The sequence below is a fragment of the Diabrotica virgifera genome, chromosome 4, assembly GCF_917563875.1.
Source record: "Diabrotica virgifera virgifera chromosome 4, PGI_DIABVI_V3a".
Lineage (NCBI taxonomy): Eukaryota > Metazoa > Arthropoda > Insecta > Coleoptera > Chrysomelidae > Diabrotica > Diabrotica virgifera.
Window position 1 is genome coordinate 260,492,074 of NC_065446.1, and position 26,589 is coordinate 260,518,662.

General features: G+C 34.0%; 1 protein-coding gene across 1 annotated transcript in view; it reads left to right on the top strand.

The window, feature by feature from the left end:
• The window catches only part of LOC114325673 (uncharacterized), an 85,197-nt gene extending 59,460 nt beyond the window's left edge, over positions 1-25,737 (top strand). Inside the window, exons 13-18 of the mRNA XM_050649528.1 lie at positions 5,990-6,040; positions 6,174-6,358; positions 7,103-7,361; positions 9,974-10,059; positions 24,815-25,011; positions 25,307-25,737. Coding sequence (XP_050505485.1) covers positions 5,990-6,040; positions 6,174-6,358; positions 7,103-7,361; positions 9,974-10,059; positions 24,815-25,011; positions 25,307-25,421 — 893 coding nt within the window. The 3' untranslated portion in view covers positions 25,422-25,737. The remainder of the gene's footprint in view (positions 1-5,989; positions 6,041-6,173; positions 6,359-7,102; positions 7,362-9,973; positions 10,060-24,814; positions 25,012-25,306) is intronic.
• Positions 25,738-26,589: the final 852 nt, after the last annotated feature.

The window sequence follows — 26,589 nt, forward strand, 5'->3', positions numbered from 1 at the left end:
GATAGATGTAATAGATTAGTAAGATACGAGATAGTATTATACAATATTATAAATAAAGTCGGTTACATTATACTCGAAGGAAGATAATTAATAATAATTGCTATATCACGATAATATTAAATCATAAGATCATTCTCCTGGCTGATATCTCCATAGCCGCAAAAGAGACAACCCGGAAAGGTATAGCTGGTAAAACCATAATAATCTGCACAGACAGCAGACAAGCGCTACTAACCCTAAATAGACCAGGTGTCATAACTTCCGATGGTGACATCATCCTGAGATGGATTAAAGGACATAATGGAAATAAAGTCAACCGCATTGCTGGCCAGCTAGCTAGGAAGGCAGCAGACCTAAAACTTTTAGGACCTGGTGATCTTTTCGGCTGTAGTGCCGGATTAACCATTAGGCAAAGTAGGCAGTTGCCTAGGGGCCTCGGCTCCGAAGGAGGCCTCGCAGGGCCCAAAACGAAAAAATAATAATTAGAATTAAATAAAATCTATAAATCATATTCATATTATGTTGAAAAATTCAAATATCATACAATTCCATAAAAGTGATGGTGAACGTAAAAAATTACGTTACAATGCATACTTTTGATCACATACAAATCCTATTTTATGAGAATAAGTCGCCAATGAATGCCGTTTGGTAGAAGAAAGAGTACTACCTGTCAGTTTGCACGATTTCTTAGAAAAGTAGTAAGAACAAAAGGAACAAATGAGTCAGCGCCCTCTCCCTATATTCTCCTCAACTACCCAAGCCTTTCGCCCTAGTTTCCCGCGGAATTTATCATTTATCCTTTTATTTCTTCTTAGTTTGGTTACTTCACAGCAGGATATTCGGATTGAAAAAATACTTCTCATAGAATGAAGTCACATGAAGAAAGTCAAGCTCACCGATCATTTGTGAAAACACTCATCGACAGGCAGCGCTTTCGTGGTCGAATTGACAGCTCTTGAAATTGAATTTAATCAAGAACGAGATTACTGGATGCAAGTTCTGAAAAGAGTAGTCTTTGTGGTTAAGTTTCTATCTTCTCACTGATTAGCGTTTAGAGGTCATACACATACACAGATCCTTGGTTCACAAAATAATAAAAACTACTTAGGCATTTCTCGGCTACTTGGAGAGTACGATCCTTTTTTAAGCTCTCATTTAGCTAAGTATGGTAATAAAGGTACTGGAAAACCTTCTTATTTATCTTCAAAGATCTGTGAAGAAGTAATAGAAGTAATGGAAAAACACGTTTTGAATACAACTGTTGAAGAAATTAAGGAAGCCGAATACCACTCCTTTGATTCTCATTTCAACATCAGGTTTGTCTCATATTGACCAGTTAAGTATTATTATGTTAGTTCATCTGATGGTAAAGTGCATGAGCTTCTTCTCACATTCATACCCATAAGTAGCCATAGTGGAGAAAATCTTTCTTCTGCTGTTGTAACCTTCTAGGGACAAGCATACGACAATAGCAAACATGTCAGAATTTTGTTGGAGTAAGTGCTACTGAAAGTTGCGTTGGAGCAACATCGTATTTTGAGTTTGTTTAGTTCGTGTACAACTTTTTTCATCTGCCATTCAGCATCTGTCCATCGTTGAGAAGTTACAATCAAATACTTAAATGAAACTCGACTAAGCAATCCCATTCGCCATGATCTAGTCCTTAAAAGACCAAGCAGCACTATACTAAAATCACAATAAAGTTGCACTAGAAATAAACAAAACAAGACACATTGAATGTTACGAAGAGCACTCTCACAATGATTTACAATGTATAAACTTTGTAAATCATGATTTAGGATCTACAATGTATTATTGTGTTTTCAATTTATCAATCAAAAGGCAAAATAAAAATTAAATTAATTTTTTTTTAAATAACGCGGGCACATAAATTTGATACACCCTGTATATTGATCTGTAAATATTTATTAGAATTTAGTTTGGATGTAAGTGGATTTCTTTTTTTAATGAGCTTTCCGATGAACCCTTAAAGACTTTTGTGAATAATTAAAGTGAAATGGACGATGTATTCAGGTATAAAATGGAAAAAGATTGTTTATTACGGGAACTATAGAATCCACAGCTAGAGGTAATTATCATTTTCTAGAAAAATGATTTAAAAGAAAGTTTGGAATTTTAATATCTTTGTTTCACCCCGAGTAAATGTTGTAGGGTTCCCCGAAAGTAATTAGGATGGTCGGAATAATTTTGAAAAGGACTGTTTGTTTGTCGAATGGAAAAGAGAAATGTTTCTGATTCTTGGCAATTTGGAAGGGGAAAAGTGGTTTGAATGTTGAGTGAATTTGAAAAAGAAGGCAGTATGTTCTTGGCATCGCTGAGGAGCAGTTCGACGTTTTCGTGGATAGATAGTTAGCAAGTACCGGTGGTTGTTTGATAGTGGAGAATAGTGCTGAAAAGTGGAACGAGAGACAGATCAAATTGAGACGAAATACCTCTTTGATTCTGTATTATTGTGAGAAGGAGAGCAGAGAATTTTTGGAGTTCTGTTTGAATCGAGTACTGGTCAAAGAGGCTTTGGCTCGTTTTGGAGAATTGGTGCTGGTATGCTGATAGTTTTGAAGCTGGAGAACGGAGAGGGCTTTGATGAGTAGCCTTTAACATAGTCAACGAGGGAGAGCTGTTTTAGGTCACGAGAAGAGATCAGAGTGAGTGAAGCAAAAGGTCAGTCAATTTATGTGAAAGAGATTTTTATGTTCGGAAACTAAAATTTTGAGTAAAAAGCATATGAATTAAAATTCCAATATTTCAAAAAGTAAATAGGAAATATAGGTAATATTGCGAATACATAAATTTGTTTTGTTTAGTTTGTTTTACCAAAGTCATCGGGAACAAACCGATAAATTGTTTTTTTTTTAACTATAATAAATTTAAGTGGTAGGAATTTCATTCGGACATCTGTGTCCACAGGTTTTAGATTTGATAGATTTTTAGAGTATTGATTTTGATAAATAAAAGACAATTTTGTATGTTTATTTTATATTTTGCTTTATTTCTTTTTCCTATTTTATCCCGATTAGGATCAACTAAGAGATACTGAACCCACGAGAGAAGATAAGTATAACGTAAGATAATTTAGATTTTTTTTGATATTATAAAAAGGCACCCTGAGATTTTTTATTCATTTTTTATGTATGATTTGCGACAATTAAATAATTAATCAAATAAATAATAATTAATATAAAATTAATAAGAAGCAGATCATAACAGTATATACATTGTAAATCATGATTTGGGAGTCCTCCTCGTAACATTTAACGTGTCTCGGTTTGTTTATTTGATCTTGATTGTGATTTTATTAAAGATAGAGTTATCCACTTATCTAAGGAATACCACTCTTAGATGGGTATCCGAGGTTTTAGAAGGAGAAAGCACAGGTTTCTTTGGGGGTCTCATAGTATCGTTTGCCTAGGGGCCCCAATATTCTTAATCCGGGACTGTTCGGCTGGTACAACAATCGCGGAAATTGTCAAATGTCATTCCCACACGCAAACCGTAAAAAGATAGGAAGGAGGTTCAGGATGTAGACCTAACAGGGTAGCACTAAGGAACCTTGAGAAGTCAGCATCAGAAATGAATTTATGAATTATCAGGAAAAACCTACACTTGACAGTTCGTTTTTTAACTGGTCATTTTCAACTAAGAAATACCTCCACACACTGGGGCTAGTAGACATACATATGTGCAGTAAGTGTAAACGGGATGATTAAACTGTCGAGAATGTCCTATGTGAATGTCCAATTTTATCTTCAATACAAGAGTACGCGTTCGGTGAGCCTTGGCGTAAACCTGCCGACATAGGGGAGAGGGGAAATGTCTTCTCCTTCACCTTCATGGAAAAGGCAGGATGGACAATGAGCTGAGGACGACAAACACCTGGGAGGATGCACAATGTCAAGTGAGGATGTCAACCAGGATTTCTTGGGTGTATGTTTGTTTCAAAAATTTCACAAAAGTCCACAAATTTTTTCCATAAGTTTGTTCGACGCGACGTTTTGAGTTCATAATAGGGAGTTTTTGTGCACACAAATACGTAAACGTAACGCATCTTTTTGACATATACGCTTGCGCATTAATGGTTGAACTCCCGTATCGCGATACGTATTACCTAAGGTTACGGGCTGGTACGTTAGGTTCATACGCATCCCTATCGAGCCGAAAGTCACCGAATGCACACGAGGATCTTGCCCGATTACCTACCAAATGAACATTTCATCAGCGTACTATCCGTTTATAAACATTTTAAGGTTATATTGGTTATTGGTTTTCTATTTGAGTAAAATTATTCTGTTTGTAATTGGAAATTGGAACTTCATAACAGATTTAAAATTTTATTGTTTTTAAGTTGTCTATTAATAAAGCAAAACAAACAAATATTGTATTAATTTAAGAAATACAGTGATCACCACAATTAATAACTCGATAAACAAATGACCTAGTTTCAGTAAAATTTTCTAATAAATATTACCACACTATTTACATTATACCTACTGGAATTCTGATGTAGGTATACAATAATTTACAACTAAAAAGTAGGTATAAACAAAAATAAAAAATTTTAACCTAAGGAAAAATAATATTTTTATATTTAAATAGAAGCAATTAAAACCATACAATTTCATTATTCATTTATCTTTTTTTACATTTGTATATTAATTGTATATTGTGTGAACATTGTTTTATTTTTTTGAATATCAACGGAATTTAAAAGTGACTTTACGATTTGCTTTACGTTACGTTAAGGCAGTTACAAAAACTACCTATTTTAACATTTATCCTTTACGGCACGTTAGTTGCTTTACGTATACGGAGATGCGTACGTTACGTAGCAACAAAAACTCCCTATTGATTCGCTTTCTGTAGGTATATACAGGGTTTCCCGAAAAGATTGGTCATAAATTATACCACACATTCTGGAGTCAAAAATAGTTCGATTGAACCTAACTTACCTTAGTACAAATGTGCACATAAAAAAAGTTACAGCCCTTTGAAGTTACAAAATGAAAATGGATTTTTTTCAATATATCGAAAACTATTAAAGATTTTTTATTGAAAATGGACACGTATCATTCTTATGACAGGAAGATCTTAAAACAAAATTATAGTGAAATTTGTCCACCCCATAAAAGTTTTATGGGGGTTTTGTTCCCTTAAACCCCCCCAAACTTGTGTACGTTCAAATTTTATGGGGTTTTGTTCTTTTAAACCCCCCAAATGTTTGTGCACGTTCCAATTAAATTGTTATTGTAGTACCATTAGTTAAACACAGTGTTTTTAAAACTTTTTTGCCTCTTAGTCGTTTTTTGATAAGTCACCTTTTATCGAGATGTGGCTTCTTTTTTAAAATATACCTGAAAATGTAAATAACAAATGAATCAGATTAGTAACAGGTCTCTATAATCGTACTTAACCATAATTTATACAAAAATATGTGGTGGATTCGACAAATATTCAAAATATCTCGAATAAACACTGGCTTATCGAAAAAGTACTAAGAGGCAAAAAAGTTTTAAAAACATTGTATTTAACTAATGATGGTGCCACAATAATATTTTAATTGGAACTTACACAAAAGTTTGGGGGGGTTTAAATGAACAAAGCCCCCATAAAATTTTTGTGGGGCACACAAATTTCACTTTAATTTTTTTTTAAGACGCGCTGTTGCCATGAGAATGCCACATGTTCATTTTCAATAAAAAATCTCTAAAAGTTTTCGATATGTCAAAAAAAATCGATTTTCATTTTGTAACTTCTGGCATAATTTATGACCAATCTTTTCAGGACACGCTGTATAATAGATGAGGTCAATATACTTAATCGCATCAGCAAGTAAAAAAGAGCAATGACATTTTAAATTAGAAATATTTATTGGAAATTTTATGTGAATGAATTGATTTAGTAGTAACCGTATTTTATTTTTTATTTTCTATAAAAAACATACTTATATGTAATTAGTTTTATTTTTTAGGGCAAAGCTTGTTTTTTGGTGTCGCTCTAATAGTGATGGGAGCTATTGCAGGTAATAAGGCTTTATAAAAATCATAAACCTGGTCCCACATCAAGTTTTCTAACTTTATAATCATTCATCCAACATTTACAAAAAAAAGACGGTATTACGAGCCTTAAACTAAAATGTTTTAATTATGTTTCAGCCATTTCCGCATTTTTTGGTATGAGCGCAAATGGATATTTCTCCCGATTTCCACCTTTTTATATGATTGTTAATCTGTTTGGTGGCGCATGTGGTGGCTTATTTGGTTCTTCCCTCCAAATTATCTGTCTATCCGTATCGGATGACTCTATCGTAGTGGCGCTAATATATTTTTCTTGTGGAACGGTAAGTGGAATTGGAAACCGACAGTTGGTTAGTTATTTTAACAGATAAGCACAAAAAAAGTTGAAGAATATAGTTGTATATTTTCTATTTTGACCTAATTTTATATAGCCAATTTTATATTTGAGTTTGTAGTAATCGGTCTTCTTTCTATTCTTTTTCTTCTAGATCAGAGGACCCTTCATTATTCAAAGTACACTTTATATATAAAGTTCTTGAACTCCTAAGCTTCAGTGAAAATGGGCCATCGGGTTCTATTTTACGCTAAGGCCACTATCTCATTCCACGACTTTCTTTGACCTCTTTGGAGCATTCTGTAGTGAATCGATCTATAAGAAATTGAAGATATTCGATACTTTCAGCCATGATCGCTGTGTCATCTGCATATTATCTGAAGTTGTTAATAGTTTCTCCCCCAAATCGAACTCCAAGGCTTTGTTAGATATTATTTACGACTACATGTTAAACAACACACACAAGACCTTGTCTGATATCTCTTAGTAGAATGAAAATTTTAACTGTTTCTTTGCCCCCAACCCAGAGTAGAAGCTTCTTGATTCCAAGGGTCTCTGAAGTCTTAGATCTTTATCATCTATTCCAATAATTTCTAGATTCTCAAAGAGCCTATTTTTCGCATCTTCATTATACAGTATCTCATTATTCTGAAAAATCTCTTTTTTTGAGTTTTTTGTAAATTGTAACACCTATACAGTAGCATTTGAACTCAATACATACTTTTTCTTTCAGTGCATCATTTTCCTGAGCGTTATCTTATCATTCGCGATGAAATACTCTCCCGTGGTCCAATTTTATTGGTTTGAAGCAAAAGAAACGCAAGAACGGAAGAAATACACACTTAAAGATTACGCCATAGGAGTTAAAAAGTGTTGGGTATTATTGATGATGATTGTGATAACGTTTACTACTATGAGTCTGACCCATCCCAACCTATCAAATTTGGTTGTGTCAGAATCGTATACGGGAAAAGGATTGAGTCCCTGGGGTGGTAAGTTAAAGTTACTATTTTATAATACAGTGAATTCGCCTTTAACGAACATCTCCATAAAATTGACCCTTTTCTATACGAATGGTTCTTAGATATTGCCCGTAGATTGATACAGCTTGGATACAAAACAGTTACGCCTTCGAAGCCGTTTGAAAATAACTGATCCGAATGATCCGATCTCAGTGGCGTGCGGTGACTTTTTCGGAAGGGGAAGCGATTCAATAAGGATATAAAAATATTTTCTTAAGGGTCGAGGGTCGAGCCACTTCCCACCTGATAACACTCTGATGCGCTATAGGGGCTCTCTATCAGCAAAGTGCTTATGTGAGACGTCCTGGGTACAAGGAGTCACACACTAAATCCTACCCCGATCAATGCGTGAGGCACTCTATTCCCGCTATTTCTAGTGACTAGTGACCTATCATTGATCTGTATTGCTAGCTCGGGCCTTGAGTCCTCGCGCCGGGCATTGTTTCCTAAAGAAGAGTTCTATTTAAAAAAAAATATATTCCGAGGCATTTTCCACAACACACAACTTTCAACAATATGACACTTATTTATACTTTGCTATTCTCCTATCAACTCCTGATAATTGTTGAATGCAGTCTTTTTCAATGGATAATAGGGCTAAATTTCGCTTGTTGAATTTCTTTTAAACTCTTAATTTGAAACTTTTAATGCATTTTAATAATGAAAAACTTCGTTCAACTGATGCAGTTGTGGCTGGGATAGTTAGTACCTACTAATTCACACAACTTGACTACTTCACACAGTGACTTGTTTAAACCAGTAGTTATAAAGAAATACCCAGATTTCTGGGTATTTCTTTATCACTAATGTCAGTTGTTTCATAAACGACACTTAACTGAGAATGCAAAGTTGGGATATCAAAAGATTTTCATTATTTAATCGTAGTGAAATAAATTCCTCTGTGGGCAATGTTGATGAATTATAATTGGAAATATTAAGATTATATATAATTCTACAAATTTTACATCGTTAAAATTTTGAAAGTTGGAATTCATTTGTTATAGAATATTATCAAAAGGTCTCTCTGTTGCCGACATTATCAATCTTCATTATTTTTCTTTCATGTTCAAACCCCAAATTTTCAGTTTTATCCCAAATATTTTTAAACTGCTCTCGTTTTTTAATTATCGTATTAATAAAGTCATCAATTTGTCTTATACAAAATGCAATGTCATTTGACTTCATCTGTAAAATGTCAAATAAAAGATCAGTAAAAGGAAAAATATCTGCAAAAAATTTAAATCGAAATATTCTTTAAGCGAATGTACATGTATGGTCGAAGCGAAGATCGGTGGGATATGTGCATTTTATCAATGAAATTCGATATTTTTAAGATATTCCAGAAGCCGCTATAGATAAAATGTTTTAACAACCTATTAATCATTCATAATTACTCGATGGATATTGGTACAGTTAAAATAATTAAGACGATAACCGGACAATAATTATTTAATGAGTGAAATTTAATTTTTTTTTACTTTAATAACAAAAAAAGCAAGCCCACTAGCAGAATCCAATTAAAAATTATTTTGCACATCACATTTGAAACATTATTTGGTTGAACAATCTCATTTTTGTTGGCAAAAAAATATATTAATTTGTTTGGACTACATTACAGTTGTGTTTATCTTAAAAAGGATATGTTACTATCAACATTCACACAGTGTTGCCAAACTGAATTTTGTTATTTTGGGTGTAAATTTTTTCCACGGATCTCCGAGGGTACAATACGTACCTAACCACCGCTGCAGCAGTAACAGTCGGAAGGCGCTAGGATGTGCTGGGACGATCGCTTCCAGTCTACCAAAATTCGCGCGACTAGTGGGTTGCGGTCATTGAACCCTGACCAATTTTAAACCGGACAACTGCATGACAAGCGGTGATTTTGAGATGCGCTTCTGTCAGGAGCGGACTGAATATTTATGTAGTTGATTTGCGTGCATATTGATTTCGTTCGTACGCGATTACTTTTTAATATTTTTCAATGCGTATGCCTAGGTAATATGTAGATTACTTGGATTAGGGAAAAAATTTTGTTGTTAAATAGGTATTAATTAATAATAGATATATTTTCTTAGATCGAAGTAGGTATAGGGAAGCGGTGCTTCCCCCGCTGCCATGGACCGCACGCCTCTGTCCGATCTACTTAGATATAGAGATGGGTGGGACGAAGAGGTGAATAAGATAGATAGGGGATTATCTACGCACTATGCTATTAAACCTAGTCATGGATGAAGTCATAAAAAAGCCATAAAAAGTCATAATAAAGTCGTCTGAAGATAGCTAATCCGAATGATCCGATCTAGAGGTAGAAATGGGTAGGACCAGGACGTGAAGATAGGGGATAAGGGATTCACTACGCACTATGCTATTCAATCTAGTCATGAATGAAGTCATAAAGAGCAGCATTAAAGGAAGTGGATACAAAATCGGGAGTATTTCCATATTTCTTTCTTACTAATTCATAATATTTATGAATAATACGAATATTATATGAATCATTTCAAAATCCTAAATGATAAATCATCATCATTTTCGTTGCTTTTTGTATTTCATTTAACCGATTTTTGTTTTTATTTTAGATAAATACTTCGTGGTTACTGGTACATTTTTATTGTACGACTTTTTTCAAGTAACGGGACGATTCATATCAAGACCAAGAATAACGGTAAGAAAAATACTAGAGTTGGTTCAGAACCTTGCTTATACAGGGTGTCCCGGAAAATAGTACGTTCCTTAAAGGTATAGGTAGAAGGCACCATGTAGAACAAAAAACTCTTATAACATTTTTTTCTAAATTCAACCGTTTGACCAAAAAACTATAAAACATTTTGGAACGCAAATTCAAATCTGGCAACTCTGTGAAGTACAAAAATCTAAACGTAAATAGTCCCATGTTTAGTAAACAGATAATTTGGAAGAATCCTGTTTAGTGTCAACGCCGAAAATGTTTTTAAATCGTGCGTTCATGAGTAATATTATGATAATATGTTGTTTATTTATGGCAGATCAATAAATGGAGAGGCATAATACCTACTAAAATTCTTTCAAAATGTTTTGCTGGAATTTCTCGTCGTATGAGTGCATGTTACTCTATGAATTCATGTGTTCGCAAAAGTGGTGGTTCATTTAAAACATGTGTTTTCATCTTAAAATATGTAAGTATAATTCGTTTAAAATTATGCCATATTTCAACTACATTTTAAAAAAATTATAGTAAACAAAAATAGTAAGTATTAGGTTGTATTATTTTAAATACTGTAAGACACAAACGAGTTCTTATTCACCAGTGCGTAACATGTTGCCAGATTATTTAATTTTCTGAAGATTAAAATTCAGGTATATGGAAACCAATGTAATCTTTTTTTTGGAAACGATTAACTTTAGAAAAAAATGGAATAGGACTTTTTTGTTCTAAATTGTGTATTCTATCCATACCTTAAAGGAACGCACTATTTTCTGGGACACCCTATATAGAAAAAATCGTGAAAATGACTACTGACCAGTAGGGTGGAACGAAAAAAATGTTTTTATAATTTCAAAGTGTAATAGTGATAGAAAATTGCCTATAACCATTGTTAAGCCACAAAGAAAATATTTTTCAAAACAAAATATTTTTAGAGGTGCCGCAAATGCTTAGGGTTGAAAATTAGAATTTTTAGTTAAATTTTGCGAATTTTGATGATTTTATTTTGGTCATAAATAGCTATTGTAATGTCTTATTAACTCCTATTTTAAATGATAAATACACACTCTAAAACTACTCTTTAAAGATAATTTTAGTTTTAACTTACAACAATCCAATATTTATTTTTACTAAAACTGACAAAGTTTGAACTAGAATTCCACATTTAAAGAAATATTTAGTAGTAAATATTTATTTCATTCCTTAATATAATTTAACATTCTTAGTAGTCCAGGGTAATAAGGTTTTTCCCATGACACTCGAGCAGCCAGGGTACTGAAGCGTTTTTTCGACAGGTAATACATATGAGAACAAATTGTAACTATTTCCTGCGTAGGATCTGGCGGCCATTTTTATTTATATACAATTAAGTGTCAAAAAATGGCATTTTTCCCTTTTTTTTCAAATCAATGGAAAACAGTAAAACTTATGGTTTTTTTAGTACAAATATCTTTGAGATTATGGAAAAAGCTTTAAAATGACGTATTACAAAGTTTGATATACTCATTTATTCATAATATAATTGCGAAAAAAGGTCGGAATTGTAAAAAAAATAATTTCGCAATATCTATTGTAAAAATCAGTGTACAGCTTTTAAATTTTTGTTACATAAGGGTTCTTTGGTGCTTAATATGTGATAAAAATTACAAAGCGATTCATTCAATTGTTTAAATTTTATTCAAATTGTTTATCACAGAGAGCATTTTTTTTGCAATAACATAAGTCAGAAAAAAATGACGTTAGAACCATTCCACAGGTGTCAAATAAAAGAAAATGAGCTATATTTTCAACTTGGTTTAAAAAAAGTGAAAAAAAATGCATTTATTAGTCATAAATAATTATGCAAAAGTATCGTAAATCTTTCCTTATAAACTTTTTATTTTGTTATATAAGAAATTATATATATTTATTACAGTTTTTTATTAATTATGATATAAATAACATTACTTGGTAGTTGTGCACTTAAAACAGGGTAAAAAAGTTAAATTTTTTTGGAAAAAGTTATCCAAAAAGTTTATAAGGAAAGATTTACGATACTTTTGCTCAATTATTTATTACTAATAAATGCATTTTTTATTCGCTTTTTTTAAACCAAGTTGAAAATATAGCTCACGCTCTTCTATCTGACACCTGTGGAATGGTCCTAATGTCATTTTTTTCTGACTTATGTTATTGCAAAAAAAATGATCTCTGAGATAAACAATTCGAATAAAATTTAAACAATTGAATGAATCGCTTTGAAATTGTTATCACATATTAAGCACCAAAGAACCCTCATTTGACAGAAATTTCGAACCTGTACACTAATTTTTACAATAGTTATTGCGAAAATAATGTTTTTTGCAATTCCGACCTTTTTTCGCAATTATATTAACAATAAATGAGTATATCAAACTTTGTAATATGTCATTTTAAGCCCGGCCGCACATCAAAGAAACATGAAACGTAAATTACGTTTCATGGAAATAAACCACTGCTAAAATATATCCGGCCATTTATGAGACTCTCCGAAAATAAAAATGTGTCATGAGCATGAATCACGCTCGTTTCATTAGTAGGCGGACTTTGAGATTTTTTTAGCAGTGTTTTCTTTTCATGAAACATGTTTTTCGAAACATGTTTTTCGTTGGCTAAAGCTTTTTCCATAATCTCAAAGATATTTGTACTAAAAAAACCATAAGTTTTACTGTTTTCCATTGATTTGAAAAAAAGGGGAAAAATGCCATTTTTTGACAGTTAATTGTTTATAAAAAAAAATGGCCGCCAAATCCTACGCAGGAAATAGTTACAATTTGTTCCTATAGGTGTTACTTGTCGAAAAAACGCTTCAGTACCCTGGCTGCTGAAGTGTCACGAACAGGGTATATTTTTGTCTTATTACCCTGGCCTATAGTGGCAGATGAAAACCAAGACGTGAGGAAAATGTGCATTGTTAGAGTTGACAAGATAGTTTCAAAGGTTCTGGCAACGAGGGAGGAAAGGAGGCAAAAACTAGTACAGCAGCATTTGAGTTACAGACAATAATCAGTAGCTGATGGTAACAGAGCTGTGAATATTGCATGTGTTACATGCTGATGATCATGATCAAAGTTACGAGCAAGAATTTATTTATAATTCCAAAAAGCCCACAAGTTCTTTACGTATAACTAAACAAATGCGAGTAGAACTGCCAACAGTAGCTTCTATCTGTGACAGGACTGGTGTTTCAGACAGAATAGCAGCAGCAATCACCAGTGCTGTACAAGATGTTGGCATTATTATAGAAGATAATAAAAGTAAGATTAACTATTTAGATGGGAAATAAGCCACAATTAAATTGAAAAAATAATTTTATTAACGTTTCGATGCCCAAATCGGGTTTCGTTGTCAAAATACAAAATACTACTTAAATTATTTAAAATTATTTTTTCAATTTAATTGTGGCTTATTTCCCATCTAAATAGTTTATCATAAAAATGCCACAAGGAAATAGCTTCAGAACAACATTAATAAAAGTAAGGTAATTGACAGGATGAAAATACGTCGACCACGGTTGAAAAATCGTATAAAAGCCACAGAAATTAGCTTCACTCAAATTGGAAAAAACGCGGGGTTATTCTTTGATGGAAGAAAAGACAAAACAATTATTAGTCAAGAAAAACGAGGACACCAATTTTACAAAAAGACTATACTAGAAGAGCACATTTCAATAGTAGAGGAATCTGGATCAACCTTCCTAGGGCTCCTGCTTCTGGAACAGGTGAAGCTATAAAAAATAGCATAGTGGAGCATTTTCAAGGTGACAATCCTTTGAACATTTCCAATATAACAGCTGTCGAATGTGATGGAACTGTCACTATCACCGGTGTTAACAATGGTGTAATTGTTTTAATAGAAAAAAAACCTAAATAAGCCGCTGCAGTGGCTGATTTGTTTGTTCCATACCAATGAATTGCCTTTGCGTCATTTGCTTTGTACGTTGGATGGAAAAACTAAAAACCCTAATGAATTTGAGGAGATTTTTAGCAAAGAACTTGAAATCTGTAACCAGCTTCCTCTGGTTAATTTCGCTCTCATACAAAACAACCTTCCTATTCTAGAGATTTAGGATGATCTAAGCACAGATCGTAAATATTTACTTGAAATGTGCAAAGCAATCTTCAGTGGAGTATGTCCTTCTGATCTTTCTTTAAAAACCTATGGTAAATTAGCTCATTCACGATGGCTTACGTTGGCCAATTACATTCTTCGGTTATATGTTGCAACACAGAATCCTTAAGATAATCTGAAAACTTTAACTGTGTATGTGATGAAGGTGTATGCTCCAGTCTTGTCTCATATCAAACTAAAACAATCTTGTGTAAATGGATCAAAACATCTATGAGGACTCATCAAATTTTCACGTTATCTTTGTGAGGAACATCTCCAAATAACTGATCCAGTAATTCAAAGGAATGACTACTTCTCTCACCCAGAAAATATGCTTCTCTCCATGTTATGTGACAAGAGAAAACACATAAGGGAGCTAGGTCCGCGGCGACTTTTGAAAGCAAGATCGGAACTCATAAATGGTGTAAGGAATTTTGTTGTCATGAAGCTTAACTTTAATGCCAATGACTGCATTGATAGATATAATTAATTGGACGAAAGAAGAAATTACTGAGCCTTCTATGACAAAACACATAACTGACGAGGACTTAAAGTATATAAGTGAAGCCAGAGACCCTAGTTGTCAGGTGCAGTGTGTGGATTTTCAGTGTTTCCCTGTAATACACAGGCAGTGGAAAGAGTCATAAAGCTCGTGACTGAGTCATTTCTTAGTGTCTGTGGTCTAGAAGCAAGAAATGGCTTTGCTAGAGCAAATATTGCTTCCCAAAAGATTATGCCCAAGTTTGAGACAAAGAAACAATGTTTTGAGTATCAAGAGGAATATTGTAACTAAAGAAATCTTATAGCAATGATAACAATGTTAACTGTTATTATAAACAATATTTGACTACGAAATGTTAGCTATGGCAACAGGTTAAATATATAAAATATTTGAAAATTTCTGTATTTTTTTGTTAAAAACCTATCTTTTTAATGCTCTTGCGGCACCTCAAGATGTAAACCTAGAACAAAAATATTTTGTAGTTTTATTGTAAGTAGACATGAAAAGGCAACTTTCGAGTGCTATTAGAAAGTTCTTCGAAAAAAATTTTTTTTTTCTATCCTTTCATTCCACCCTACTGACCAGTCCCTTCTTCACAGCACCCTTGAACCCAGCATTTTTTTGTAATCTATTAGATTGAGTTCCCCTTTACAACACCGCTGGTATCAGCTAGTGCATTGCCATGCTAATAGTTGATCTTGATTTTCTGAAATACCGATAATTCGCACTGTTTTCTTGATTGCCGGTTTCTTTTTAGCTTTCTCTCGTCCATCCAAGGACCTATGCCTCTCTCAACTCCTTCCATCGATTTCTATCTTGAGCAATATATTTCCAATTTGTTCCGACTCTTCTTTCTATATCATCTGCCCATCTCATGTGTGGTCTTCCTTTTGGTCCTTTACCTTCATAAGATGTGGATATAAATCTGAAGAGATAGTCCAGTGGCGGCTGGTCAGGGTCGGCAGGGTCGGCAGTGCCGACTCACACATTTTTGGACACATTATAGATTTTTTTAAATATATAAGTTAATCAGAGTTGATGATATTCGTTTCTGTGAAATAAAAAAAAATATCTGTGAGATAATACAGACTAAATTTTATTCATTGTTTTAAGAAAATTCGATCGATCCAATACGTTAAGTGATACCTGTGAGAGACTTTTAAAATTAATGATCCTATCCTAGCCAGCCATACACCCGACTGCGATTGTGTGAATTCAAGGCCCGCTTCGGCAAGCCGTACCCAGATTGACCATTTGCTTGTAATAAGACGCTATGGAATACTAGCCGATAGGAAACCAATTATACATTCGCCGTATTTATTTGAATGACGGCTTTTGAATGAAGTACGGCAGAAAAACAATCTGCCGAGCGCAGCGCAGCGGTGATCTGCAAACGGCAACAAGACACGTACTTATGACCAGAGCGCATCTGTAAAAATATTAGTAACATTAATTTGGACGTTGAGAGGTGACTCATATTTGTTTACAGAAATTGCTTGAAAATAACTCATTATAATAATATTAATTTGAGTTATCCTCCGACTCAAAAAGGTCCGGAACATTGTTTAAATAATCAAAATGTCAAAAAATGAAGGAAACATTCGATTTTTTCTTGGTTTTTTGATTATAACTTTAAAAGTATTCATTTTCGAGAAAAGTTGCATTAACATAAAAGTTGCGTAATTAAATTTTCTACAATACATGATTAACTGAAAATTTTAAAAATTGTCACCCTTGTTGCAAAATAGCAATAAATGTGAAAAAATCATAAAAAACAAGTATTCGCATTTTACGTTTTTCAACCGTTTAAGCTACACTTAGGACCTTCATAATTTTACCCAGAAAAACTATATCATATAATAAAACAATACTATGAATTTCATTAAGATCGGTTTAATAGATTTTGCAAGATAAGTTTTGCAATCCAGCTTTCGCAAAAAACTTCATTTTTTCAAAATGTTGCAGAACTGAAAATAAAGCAGACAGCAAGTTGAATTTATTTTTACGTATAGAAGAATACTGTACCTTTCTTCTATATGTAAAAAAAAATTCAACTTGCTATCTGCTTTATTGTCAGTACTGCAACATTTTGAAAAAATTAATTTTTTTTGCAAAAGCTGGATTGCAAAATTTATTTTGCAAAATGTATTGAATCGATCTTAATGAAATTTACAGTATTGTTTTATTATATCATAAAGGTTTTCTGGTTAAAATACGAAGGTCGTAAGTGTATCATAAATGGTTGAAAAACGTAAAATGCGAATACTTTTTTTCGCAATTATTGCTGTTTTGCAACAAAGATGACACTTTCTAAAATTTGTAACCAATCCTATATTGTAGGAAATTTAATTGCCCAACTTTTATGTCAGTGTAACTTTTCTCAGAAGTGAATACTTTGAAAGTTAAAATCAAAAGACGAAAAAAAAATCGAAGTTTTTCTTCATTTTTTGACATTTTGATTATTTAAACAATGTTCCGGAAATTTTTGAGTGGAAGGATAACTCAATTATTATTTCCAAAGATTTTTCAAAATATCTATTAGACATGTTCATTAAAAATTAACCATCATTCTTTAATAAAATAAAATAAGAAAATGGATTAACAGTTTTATATGCTGATCTAAATATTTTCGGAATGTGGGATAACTTACAAAATATGTTTAATTTTATATACCTACTGCAATTCATTAGGTATAACAAACTGCTCCCGAATTTAATAAATTATTGTGCTCAAATGTGGGCAAATTCTGTCTCAAATGAACGGGATTTCTCTTGTCTCAAAAGAGTCAAAACGTATTGTCGAAACACCACGAAACAAGAGAGAATGTCAAACTTGTCTCAAATGTCAATAGAAAAAAGTTTGTAAAACATCTCCAAAACAATAATAAATTTTACAATGACGTTAAACCCATTTTGCTACTTCGAAACAACATAGACTAGAGTTAATTTATCCAAAAATCTTGAAATTGAAGCCTTTTAATTAGAAGCAGCATACCTATCTGAGGAGACAAAACCTTGCCGACCCTGTCCCTAAAGCCACGAGCCGCCACTGATAAAGTCAGAAGCCTACAAGAATATAGTACTAAAATCTTATACCAAAACAGATTAAACGAGAAACTACTCGAGGAATACCTAACTGCTGAAACCAACCAATTATACGAACATAGAACGGGATGTATTCACAACGCAGCCCAAGAAGCTCTAGGCGAAGAGACCAGTACAGTCCACAGATCAGCGGGAAAAATCACTTGGAATACACAGTTGGAAGAGCAAAGAAATAAGAAACAGGAAGCGTACAAAAGATGGCTGAACACTAATAACCATGAAGATAAAGTGATATACAAAAATCAACAAATAATATTTAAAGAAATAACAAGGAACAACAAAAACGAAACATGGGATGCAAAATGTAAAGAAGTTGACTGTTACATCGAAGGAGCGCGATCATCAGCGGCGAAATTAATAAAAACAAAAACCTTAAAAACCGACTCATCAAACAAAAGTCGAATAAAGCCCATCCAGATAGATGCATGGAAGGAGCATTACGCAAGGGAACTAAATGAAGACAGAGATATCTATAAAACTGATTCACCCCAACGTATACGAGTACACGGCGAATATGTAAACGTGGAAGAAAAACAAATACAACAAGCACTTAAATCCATGAAGAACAACAAAGCATCCGAGCCGAAGAACATACCAGCAGAACTTCTAAAACACGGAACACCAAAACTAATAAGGTATCTTAAAGTGCTATTCACAAGATACTTGAATGGGGAAGAAATCCCGAATAGTTGGAAATAAACATGGATTACTCCAATTCACAAAAAAGGTCCAAAATATATCTGAGGAATCTACAGGTCTATCTCGGTCACTAGTACTTTTAGCAGGCTGTTTGGTAAAATCTTAAAAAACATGATTGAGCAAGAGTACGAACCTCATGAAATTGAACAGCAAGCAGGTTTTAGAGCTGGAAGATCTTGCTTAGACCGCATATTTACCCTAACATAACTTAATGAAAAGAAAGTTGCAAGAAGCCAGGAAATACATATTTTATTTGTGGATTTCACAAAAGCATATGACATCCTTCCTGTGAGAAAGCTGTAGCAGTCTCTTGAAGGATCTTCCTTAAATAACACGATCATCGCCGCGGTCATACAACTATACAATAAAGCTACATCAAAAATCAAACTAAACAACACCTTATCAGAAGAATTTCCAGTAACAAAAGGATTACGACAAGGATGCTGCCTCTCCCCAGTACTATTTAAGATCTATTTAAATGAAGCACTAAAACACTGGAGAAGATCTTGTTCAGGGATGGGAATTCAACTTTACGATGATACAACATTGTATACTCTACATTTCACGGACGACCAAGTCGTAGTAGCAGCGGATAAGGAAGATTTAGAATTCATGACAAGACGGTTATTTCAAACATATGAAGAGTGGGGCCTTTATGTAAATAGAAACAAAACGCAATACTCATGCATCGGGACTGAAGTAGAAGATCTAATAGTTAACGAACAAGAAACAATCAAGAACTGTGAGGAATATGTATATTTGGAAACAACAATCAACAACAGTGGGCGCACCGAAAAAGAGATAGAGCAAAGGATCGTGAAAGGAAAAAAGGTGATTGGATGCCTAAACCCGATGCTATGGTCAAAAGAACTATCTAATAAAAGAAAACGTCTTATCTTTAACTCCCTCTTTAACCCTTAGTTGCCGGATTATAAAAATAATACAATTTTTTTAAATTATTTGACGAAATATGTTCAAAAATACATTCAAAAAGAAGAATAATTTTTTTCAAAATTTTTCAAAACCTTTTACTCAAAAAAACATATGCGGTACTTTAAAGTACCGTCAGGCTGTGTAGAGTTATTTAGTTTAGGTAGTAAGTTATTAGGTGACTAATGATAAATACGGAGGTTTTTATCAATTTATTCGTAAAAAATATATCAACATTCAACATCGTGATATATATTGAAACAGTTCTTCTTCTCATTAGAACACAGATAAACTTTGCAGGTAGAACATGTTGAATGAGGTCGCGATTGAACACCTTGGCTGCTGCATACCTCACATCTACCTCTTTAGGCACCATATTTTACCCAGTGGGAGCCTCTATTTGAAAGGCGTACATCGGATGGAACTGAATAATTTGTTCCTCTTCTTCTTCTTTCAGGGTACACATCACTATTCGGTCTTCGTCGTTTTGATGGAGTTTGCTGAATTTTGTGAGCCATCAGGCCCATAGCAACTCTTCGAAAATCTAAAAAAAAATGGTTTTCTCGTATGTCGCAGAATATTATATAAGCATTAACTAATGCTATATCTATTAATCCCCAAAATAGCCTATGTCACCACTTCTTACTGCGTCTGTCTAGTCCATAAGCAGTTCTCAAACGATCAGCATGGTCAACACCCCCATGAATTTATTGTAATCTTTTACAATCATGGGAGCAACAATATCAGCCTTAGCACCATCTTTTTGGGTCCTTTGAACAGTTATTTCCTCACAACCGTGGTAATTACTAGCGAAGTGAACAACTTTATTGTCCTTCCTTCCATTTCCACACTCCAATATCCATCGACGAAATCCTGTAATCAAAATTTTCGCGCTTTATGGATTTATCAGCTGTCAAGCTCTTAGGAAGAAACTTTTTATCGATCTAATTGTTCCACATGCTAAAGCTTGTTCACTTTTTAACTTCTCTAACAAGGGTATGGAGGTAAAATAGTTATCGAAATATATTATTCTTTGCTTTCCCCATTCTTCTTCAGTAAGATGCAGAACTACACCGGCTCCTAGTCCAAAGTCCTTATACTTTTCTTCAACTATGCTGTGTTTTCCCTGGTAAATTTCAAATTTCATAATATATCCATATTGATCGGAAAGACGCCATAACTTGTAGCCTAATGTACTTGAAGGATCTGGTATAATACATAATTGTTAGAATTAATTAATGCATCATCATCATTATCTGATTCTTCGTCAGTTTGGAAATTTAGGTCATCCGGTATATCATCAAAACAAGAAATTGTCAACAATATTTAATAATTCCGCATCACGTATACCGTATTCCACGAACATACGCCTGTTTTGGATTACTTCGACAACGAATATTTTACTGTGCAAAAAAAGAAAAACGAAAGTAAATTGCAAATTACATTGTTGTTTATTGGAATAATTATTAGCGCCATTTACTTTCGTACTTCTTATGTTGCACAGTAAAATATTCGTTGTCGAAGTAATCCAAAACAGGCGTATGTTCGTGGAATGGCCCATAGAGGTTTTTTGCTAGTCCAGCCTATTTTTTCCATCTAAAAAAGAAACGGGTTAGAATATAATAAGAAACGATAGTCGCGAAACAAATTTATGTCCAGTAATAAATTACTTCCAAATGCCTGACGGTACTTTTAAGTCCGCAGCGAAAAGTATCAGTTTTCTCAAACACCAGTAATTATTTATCAAAAGTAAATACTTACGTTTGCACTCAAATGTTTAGTCTACAATATTATAATCAGTTATACCGAAATACGTTGATAATTTTCAATTTATTGACACATGTGTTACAGATGACAAATCACAACACAATAGTTAGGTTATGCACTAATATAGATAAGATACTTTAAAGTACCTATAGGAAAAAATCAAGGTAAATATAAAGATGTGTTTTATACATATTTTTAAATAAGTGGTACTTTAAAGTACCGTCCGTCAACTAAGGGTTAAAAGTATAGTGCTCTATATCAAGGCTTGAAAGAATACAAAATGACCAAATCAGAACTATAATGGGAGTCAACTGAAGCATGATAGACGAAATTCAAAGGAGACAACTGATCTGGTATGGCCATGTAGAAAGAATGGACGACGACATACTGCCAAAACAAATTCTAAAATGGGCGCCAAGGGAAAGAACGAAGAGAGGAGGGCCGAATCAATCCTGGCTAGGCGACATTCAGAAGGCAATGTCGGAAAGGAATCTTCACCTTGGCGAATGAAACGACCGACGAAGCTGGAAACTGGGAACCGGAAGGCGAAGAACGCTATAAATAACCGGGATAATACCAATAACCTTCGTAAGGCTCTAATGTTGTTTTGTCGCGTTTCAACGTTGGTTTTTTTGTCTAGAGGTATAGTCTGCGGTGTGCGAACCTTCATGTGTTTGGCAATTTTTATTGTTATATCCTCGACTTTCGAGTTATTTACTGTCAGTGATCCAAAATGTCTATTTTATTCCTGATTTAAAATTAGAAATTCACAAAAATACTTTATTTTCATCCCCAATACTATTGCCAAAAACTTCTCAGTTCATTTTAGGAGCAACAAGATGTTTTTACAAGTATGTAGGTATTTAATTCTATTCTAATCTATTGTGTACATCACCATCTATATTTCAGTTATGTCGATTTCCTGTTCTTAAAGCTTTTTTGCAACGAACTAGTAGGTAAAAACGGGAATATGGGCAGACACAGGGCCGGATTTAAAGGGGGGCAGGATGGGCAGCTGCCCGGGGCCCCCACATTTCGGGGGCCCCCACAAAGCCCCAAATATAAGAGGTTCATTTAAACAGATATTGGCAGGAGATACAGGAACTCGACAATCTATGACAAATATAAAATGAAGGAGCGTAGGAGTGATAATATTACATTGTTCATAGTTATGTTTTTCACCTTCCACCGGGGTAGTGTATTGCTTCGTTTGTAAATTCTTATCAAGTGTTCGTACACATTTTAGCCACAGAGAATTTTGTGATTGGAAACATGCAGATAGTAGGCTTATGGATCACGAAATATCTAAAGCACACGAAAGAATGTGGGCTTATTGATACTGAAACAGCAAAACAGACCATAAAGAATTATTGGAAAATGGTATCTCAAAGACTAATTATTTTAGTGTTATAAAGTTTATTTGTGAACGAGATTTAGCATTTCGCAGCGAAAATGAGTTGTCGAGTTCATCACAAAATGAAAATTATTTGGGAATACTCCAGTTATTAGCTGAATATGATCAATTTTTAAAGCACCATATTTTAATAAACATTCAAATCCTGAAAGCGAACATGTCAACTATCTTTGATCAACCATATGTGAAGAAATTGTACATCCGATGGGTCAAAACGTATTAAATGAAATAGTTTCAAGCATAGGCGTAACCAGGGGGGGTTTTGGGGGTTGTAACCCCCCCCCATTGGGATGTACTTTGAGCTCTATACGCTTAACACCATAGCCCTCAGAGACCTTCCAGTAGTTGTAACCCCCCCCCTTTCAGGTAGTTGTAACCCCCCCTTAGGATCATCCTGGTTACGCTTATGGTTTCAAGGATTGAGAAGTCAAAATATTATTCAGTTCATACAAATCAATTAACTGTGATATTTCGTTACATACAAGGTTTCACTTGAAAGGTTTACCATATTTTTGCCAAATCGCGGTCATAAAGCAGAAGATATATTTAATTCTCTTTCTCTATTGACGTTTTTGCAAGAACATGATATCGATTTGAAAAACTGCAGGAGACCGTCCTACGTTAATGTATCAGTTATCAGTGGAAAATACAATGGTGTTCAGGCTGAAATTATCGAACAAAAAGGTACATATCCATACGTGGGTGCTCCGTGCTCGGTGTAGCTGCTTAAATGGATACGGCATACGCTCCCCTACATATAAACAGCAAACCGGTTGAATCGAAGAGGGTGAGCGCCGAGCGGCGATCACCAAGGTATCCACTATGTGGAGCTGCTACACCGAGCACGAAGCACCCACGTATGGATACGTACCTTAATATCTTGGAGTTGTGAATTCATTGTGTCGCCCACTCTCTAAAATTTAGTTTCAAAAGCTGCAACTGAGTGTTATCATGCGTTAGGGTAGCACCGCATTCTTTAATTTCTTAGAAGAACTAGCTATATGTATTTTTCACTTCCTCTACATATAGATACAAGAACATCGGAGAAGTTTAGAACTCAAAATTTTATCGCTATTATAGATCACTTCATTACGTCTAAGTCAGAGGCTTTCTGCATATGAATCCATCCATTCCAATTTTACATTTTTACATCATTTTGTGTGAATGATGCTTTTCCAAATGTTGCGGTGACACTGTGTTTATATTTAGTTCTGATGCTAACTAACTGCAGTGGTTAGAGATCATTCTCAAAATTTAAGTTAATTAAAAATCGACTTCGGTCTATGATGGGCCAAGAGTGTTTGACCCATCTCTCTACAATGAGCATTGGCCACGATGTCTGAATGCAACTTATGACCCACATAATTAAGAAATTTTCAATTAAAATATCTCGAAAAGTTCCCGGACTTTAACCGTACATCTTACTATTATTTTTGATATTTTACAGTAAAAAGTTACAGCTCTTGTACTTTTAATTATTTAAAAATATATTTATAAAAGTAGATAAACATTTTTTTAATGGTAAGAGGGAGGGCCCCCACACCAATTCTGCCCAGGGGCCCCCACTGGCTTAAATCCGGCTCTGGGCAGACAGAAACATGGGCAGATTACTTTTGATCCGTATTTAAAGGTGATAATGATTTTTCCAAATTTCCGCAACAGTTTCAGACGAAGGGTGTTATTAACAATCTTTTGAAGACCATTGAACAAAGTCTAAGGTCCAACTCATGGGCCGGGTCCAACTGTGGGCTCATCATCATCATCATTGGCTGAGCCATTGGCTGGCTCTATCACCCCTGGTGGGTATTGGTCCATTCCAGACTCAGCTTCCATTCCTTCCTATCCTTCACCTTGGTTTTCCAATGTCACACTCCTAACACTCGCAAGTCTTCTTCCACCTGGTCCTTAAATCGTGCTCTGGGCCTCCCCCTTCTCCTCACTCCATCCGGTCTCTGGCTATAAATGTGTTTCGACGGTTCCACCTCATCCATTATCTCTCTAAGTGGCCTAGCCACCTCAGCCTGTTTATTTTGATAGATCTGTCAATACTAGACTCACTATAAAGGTGGTAAAGCTCAGAATTATACCGTCTACAGTCTACGCCATAATCCGCTTTCCTGCACTCCTCCACTCCAACTGTGGCCTACATTAGTAAAATTTTTCTTATTCAAAATACAATTTTTTATTTTTCAGAAAGAAAATAAATGGTGGTACCTGCTAGTAGTGACGATTAGAGCTTTGGTCATAACACCTCTATTTCTATTCTGTAATGCAAGGCCTCGAACTTTGACAGTTTGGTTTCCACACGACTATCAGTATATGATCATGATGGTAGTCTTTAGTTTTTCAATGGCTGTAATGATAGGCGACAACATTCTCAGCGTTCCAAAGTAAGTAGATCATGAATTTATATGCTAACTTTAAACCATACTACGACTACGTCTGATCCCAAGATAAGCTCAGGCACCAGTTTCAAAAGCCTGGTCGGTGTATTTGTCGTCACGTTGCAGCTTGTCATTAGTTACCAATTAATTTAATTTTAATTTTATTTTTTAACCAGTGATAGGCTACAACATGACATGTTCACCGATTACCTGTCTGACACTGGTGTCTGAGCTTATCTTGGAAATGAACGTAGTATAATTCTTTGGTTTCTAACTAAAATGACTTTTATTTACATTTCAGTTTTGCCGAAGATAAAGCCGAAGCAGTTTACACGGTATTTCCAGGTCTGATGACTGCGTTTGGGGCAGTTTTAAGTCCTCTTAATCCTTTATATATAAAAATTCTCAAGTCGTAATGAAGATAGGAATTTAGATATATTTATTTATGTTTATATATTTATAATTATTGAAGATATTCTTCTTTAATGGCGCGGCGATTTGATTGAGGGTAAAATTGTATATAAATCTGCGCGCCTGCGCGCGCACACAGACAGCATGTAGTTCATTGCTAATCTTTCAAGATAGGTAGGTATGTATGTATCTGTAACCGTGCAAATAAGTCATTAAAAGAATATATTAGTGTTTTTAGTAAATGTATTATTTATTATAATTCTTGTGTTTTTGGATTTGTGTTTCTCTGTAGTAAAATAATAAAATATTATGTAGGCATAACATTTTTACACTATTTGTCACCGTGTTATGTTACCATTTGATCCGAAACTTACACGTCAATTACAAGGACCTCGCTGGAGTAGTTGGTAGGGCGTTAAGATTGGAAGGACGCGGGTTCGAATCCTGGGCGATTCATTTTTTTTTTATTTTTGGTTGTTTTAATAAAAAATTTTTGAAAGTGGTAGATAAGAAAGTTAGTTTGATTTTTAAATAAAATACAAATAACCTGTTAAGTATATTTACTTCGTTTAAATTACCTATATAATAGAAGAATATCTTCTTACGTGCGTACAAAGTACACACACATTCTTTTTTTGAATAAAGAAGTTTTATAAAAAATTTAATGTTTTTTGAACCTATTCACGATATTCAAACTATTTTATATTACTGTGTTAAACTATGATAGAAACCAAAATTAAAAAGAAGTGAGAGAAATAAATAATGTGATACAAGCACACATAAAACAATAATATATTATAGGGGAAACTTTGGAGAAAATCGCCGAGAAAAGGACACAACAAAATAATGAAGATTAAAAAGATACCTACACTTAAAAGAAATTAAATCGGCTTACAGATTAAAGACAAGTTAATTGCGAAAATAACAAGTTTTACAATTTCTTTTTGTCTTTTAAAAGTCGAGGGATATTATTTAACATTTTCGTTGACGCGCCCTTTGTTATTCGCAAAATTAAATTCCAACAGAGGGCGCTCAAAATTTCAAAGATGGACGACAACGCTAGGAAAACAATTCATTTTATCATTTGAATTCACAGTTCTGGGAGTCCGGCACTGATATCGAATAAGCACACATGCTTTTTGATCGATCCTGACAAATAGTAAATTTAACTTA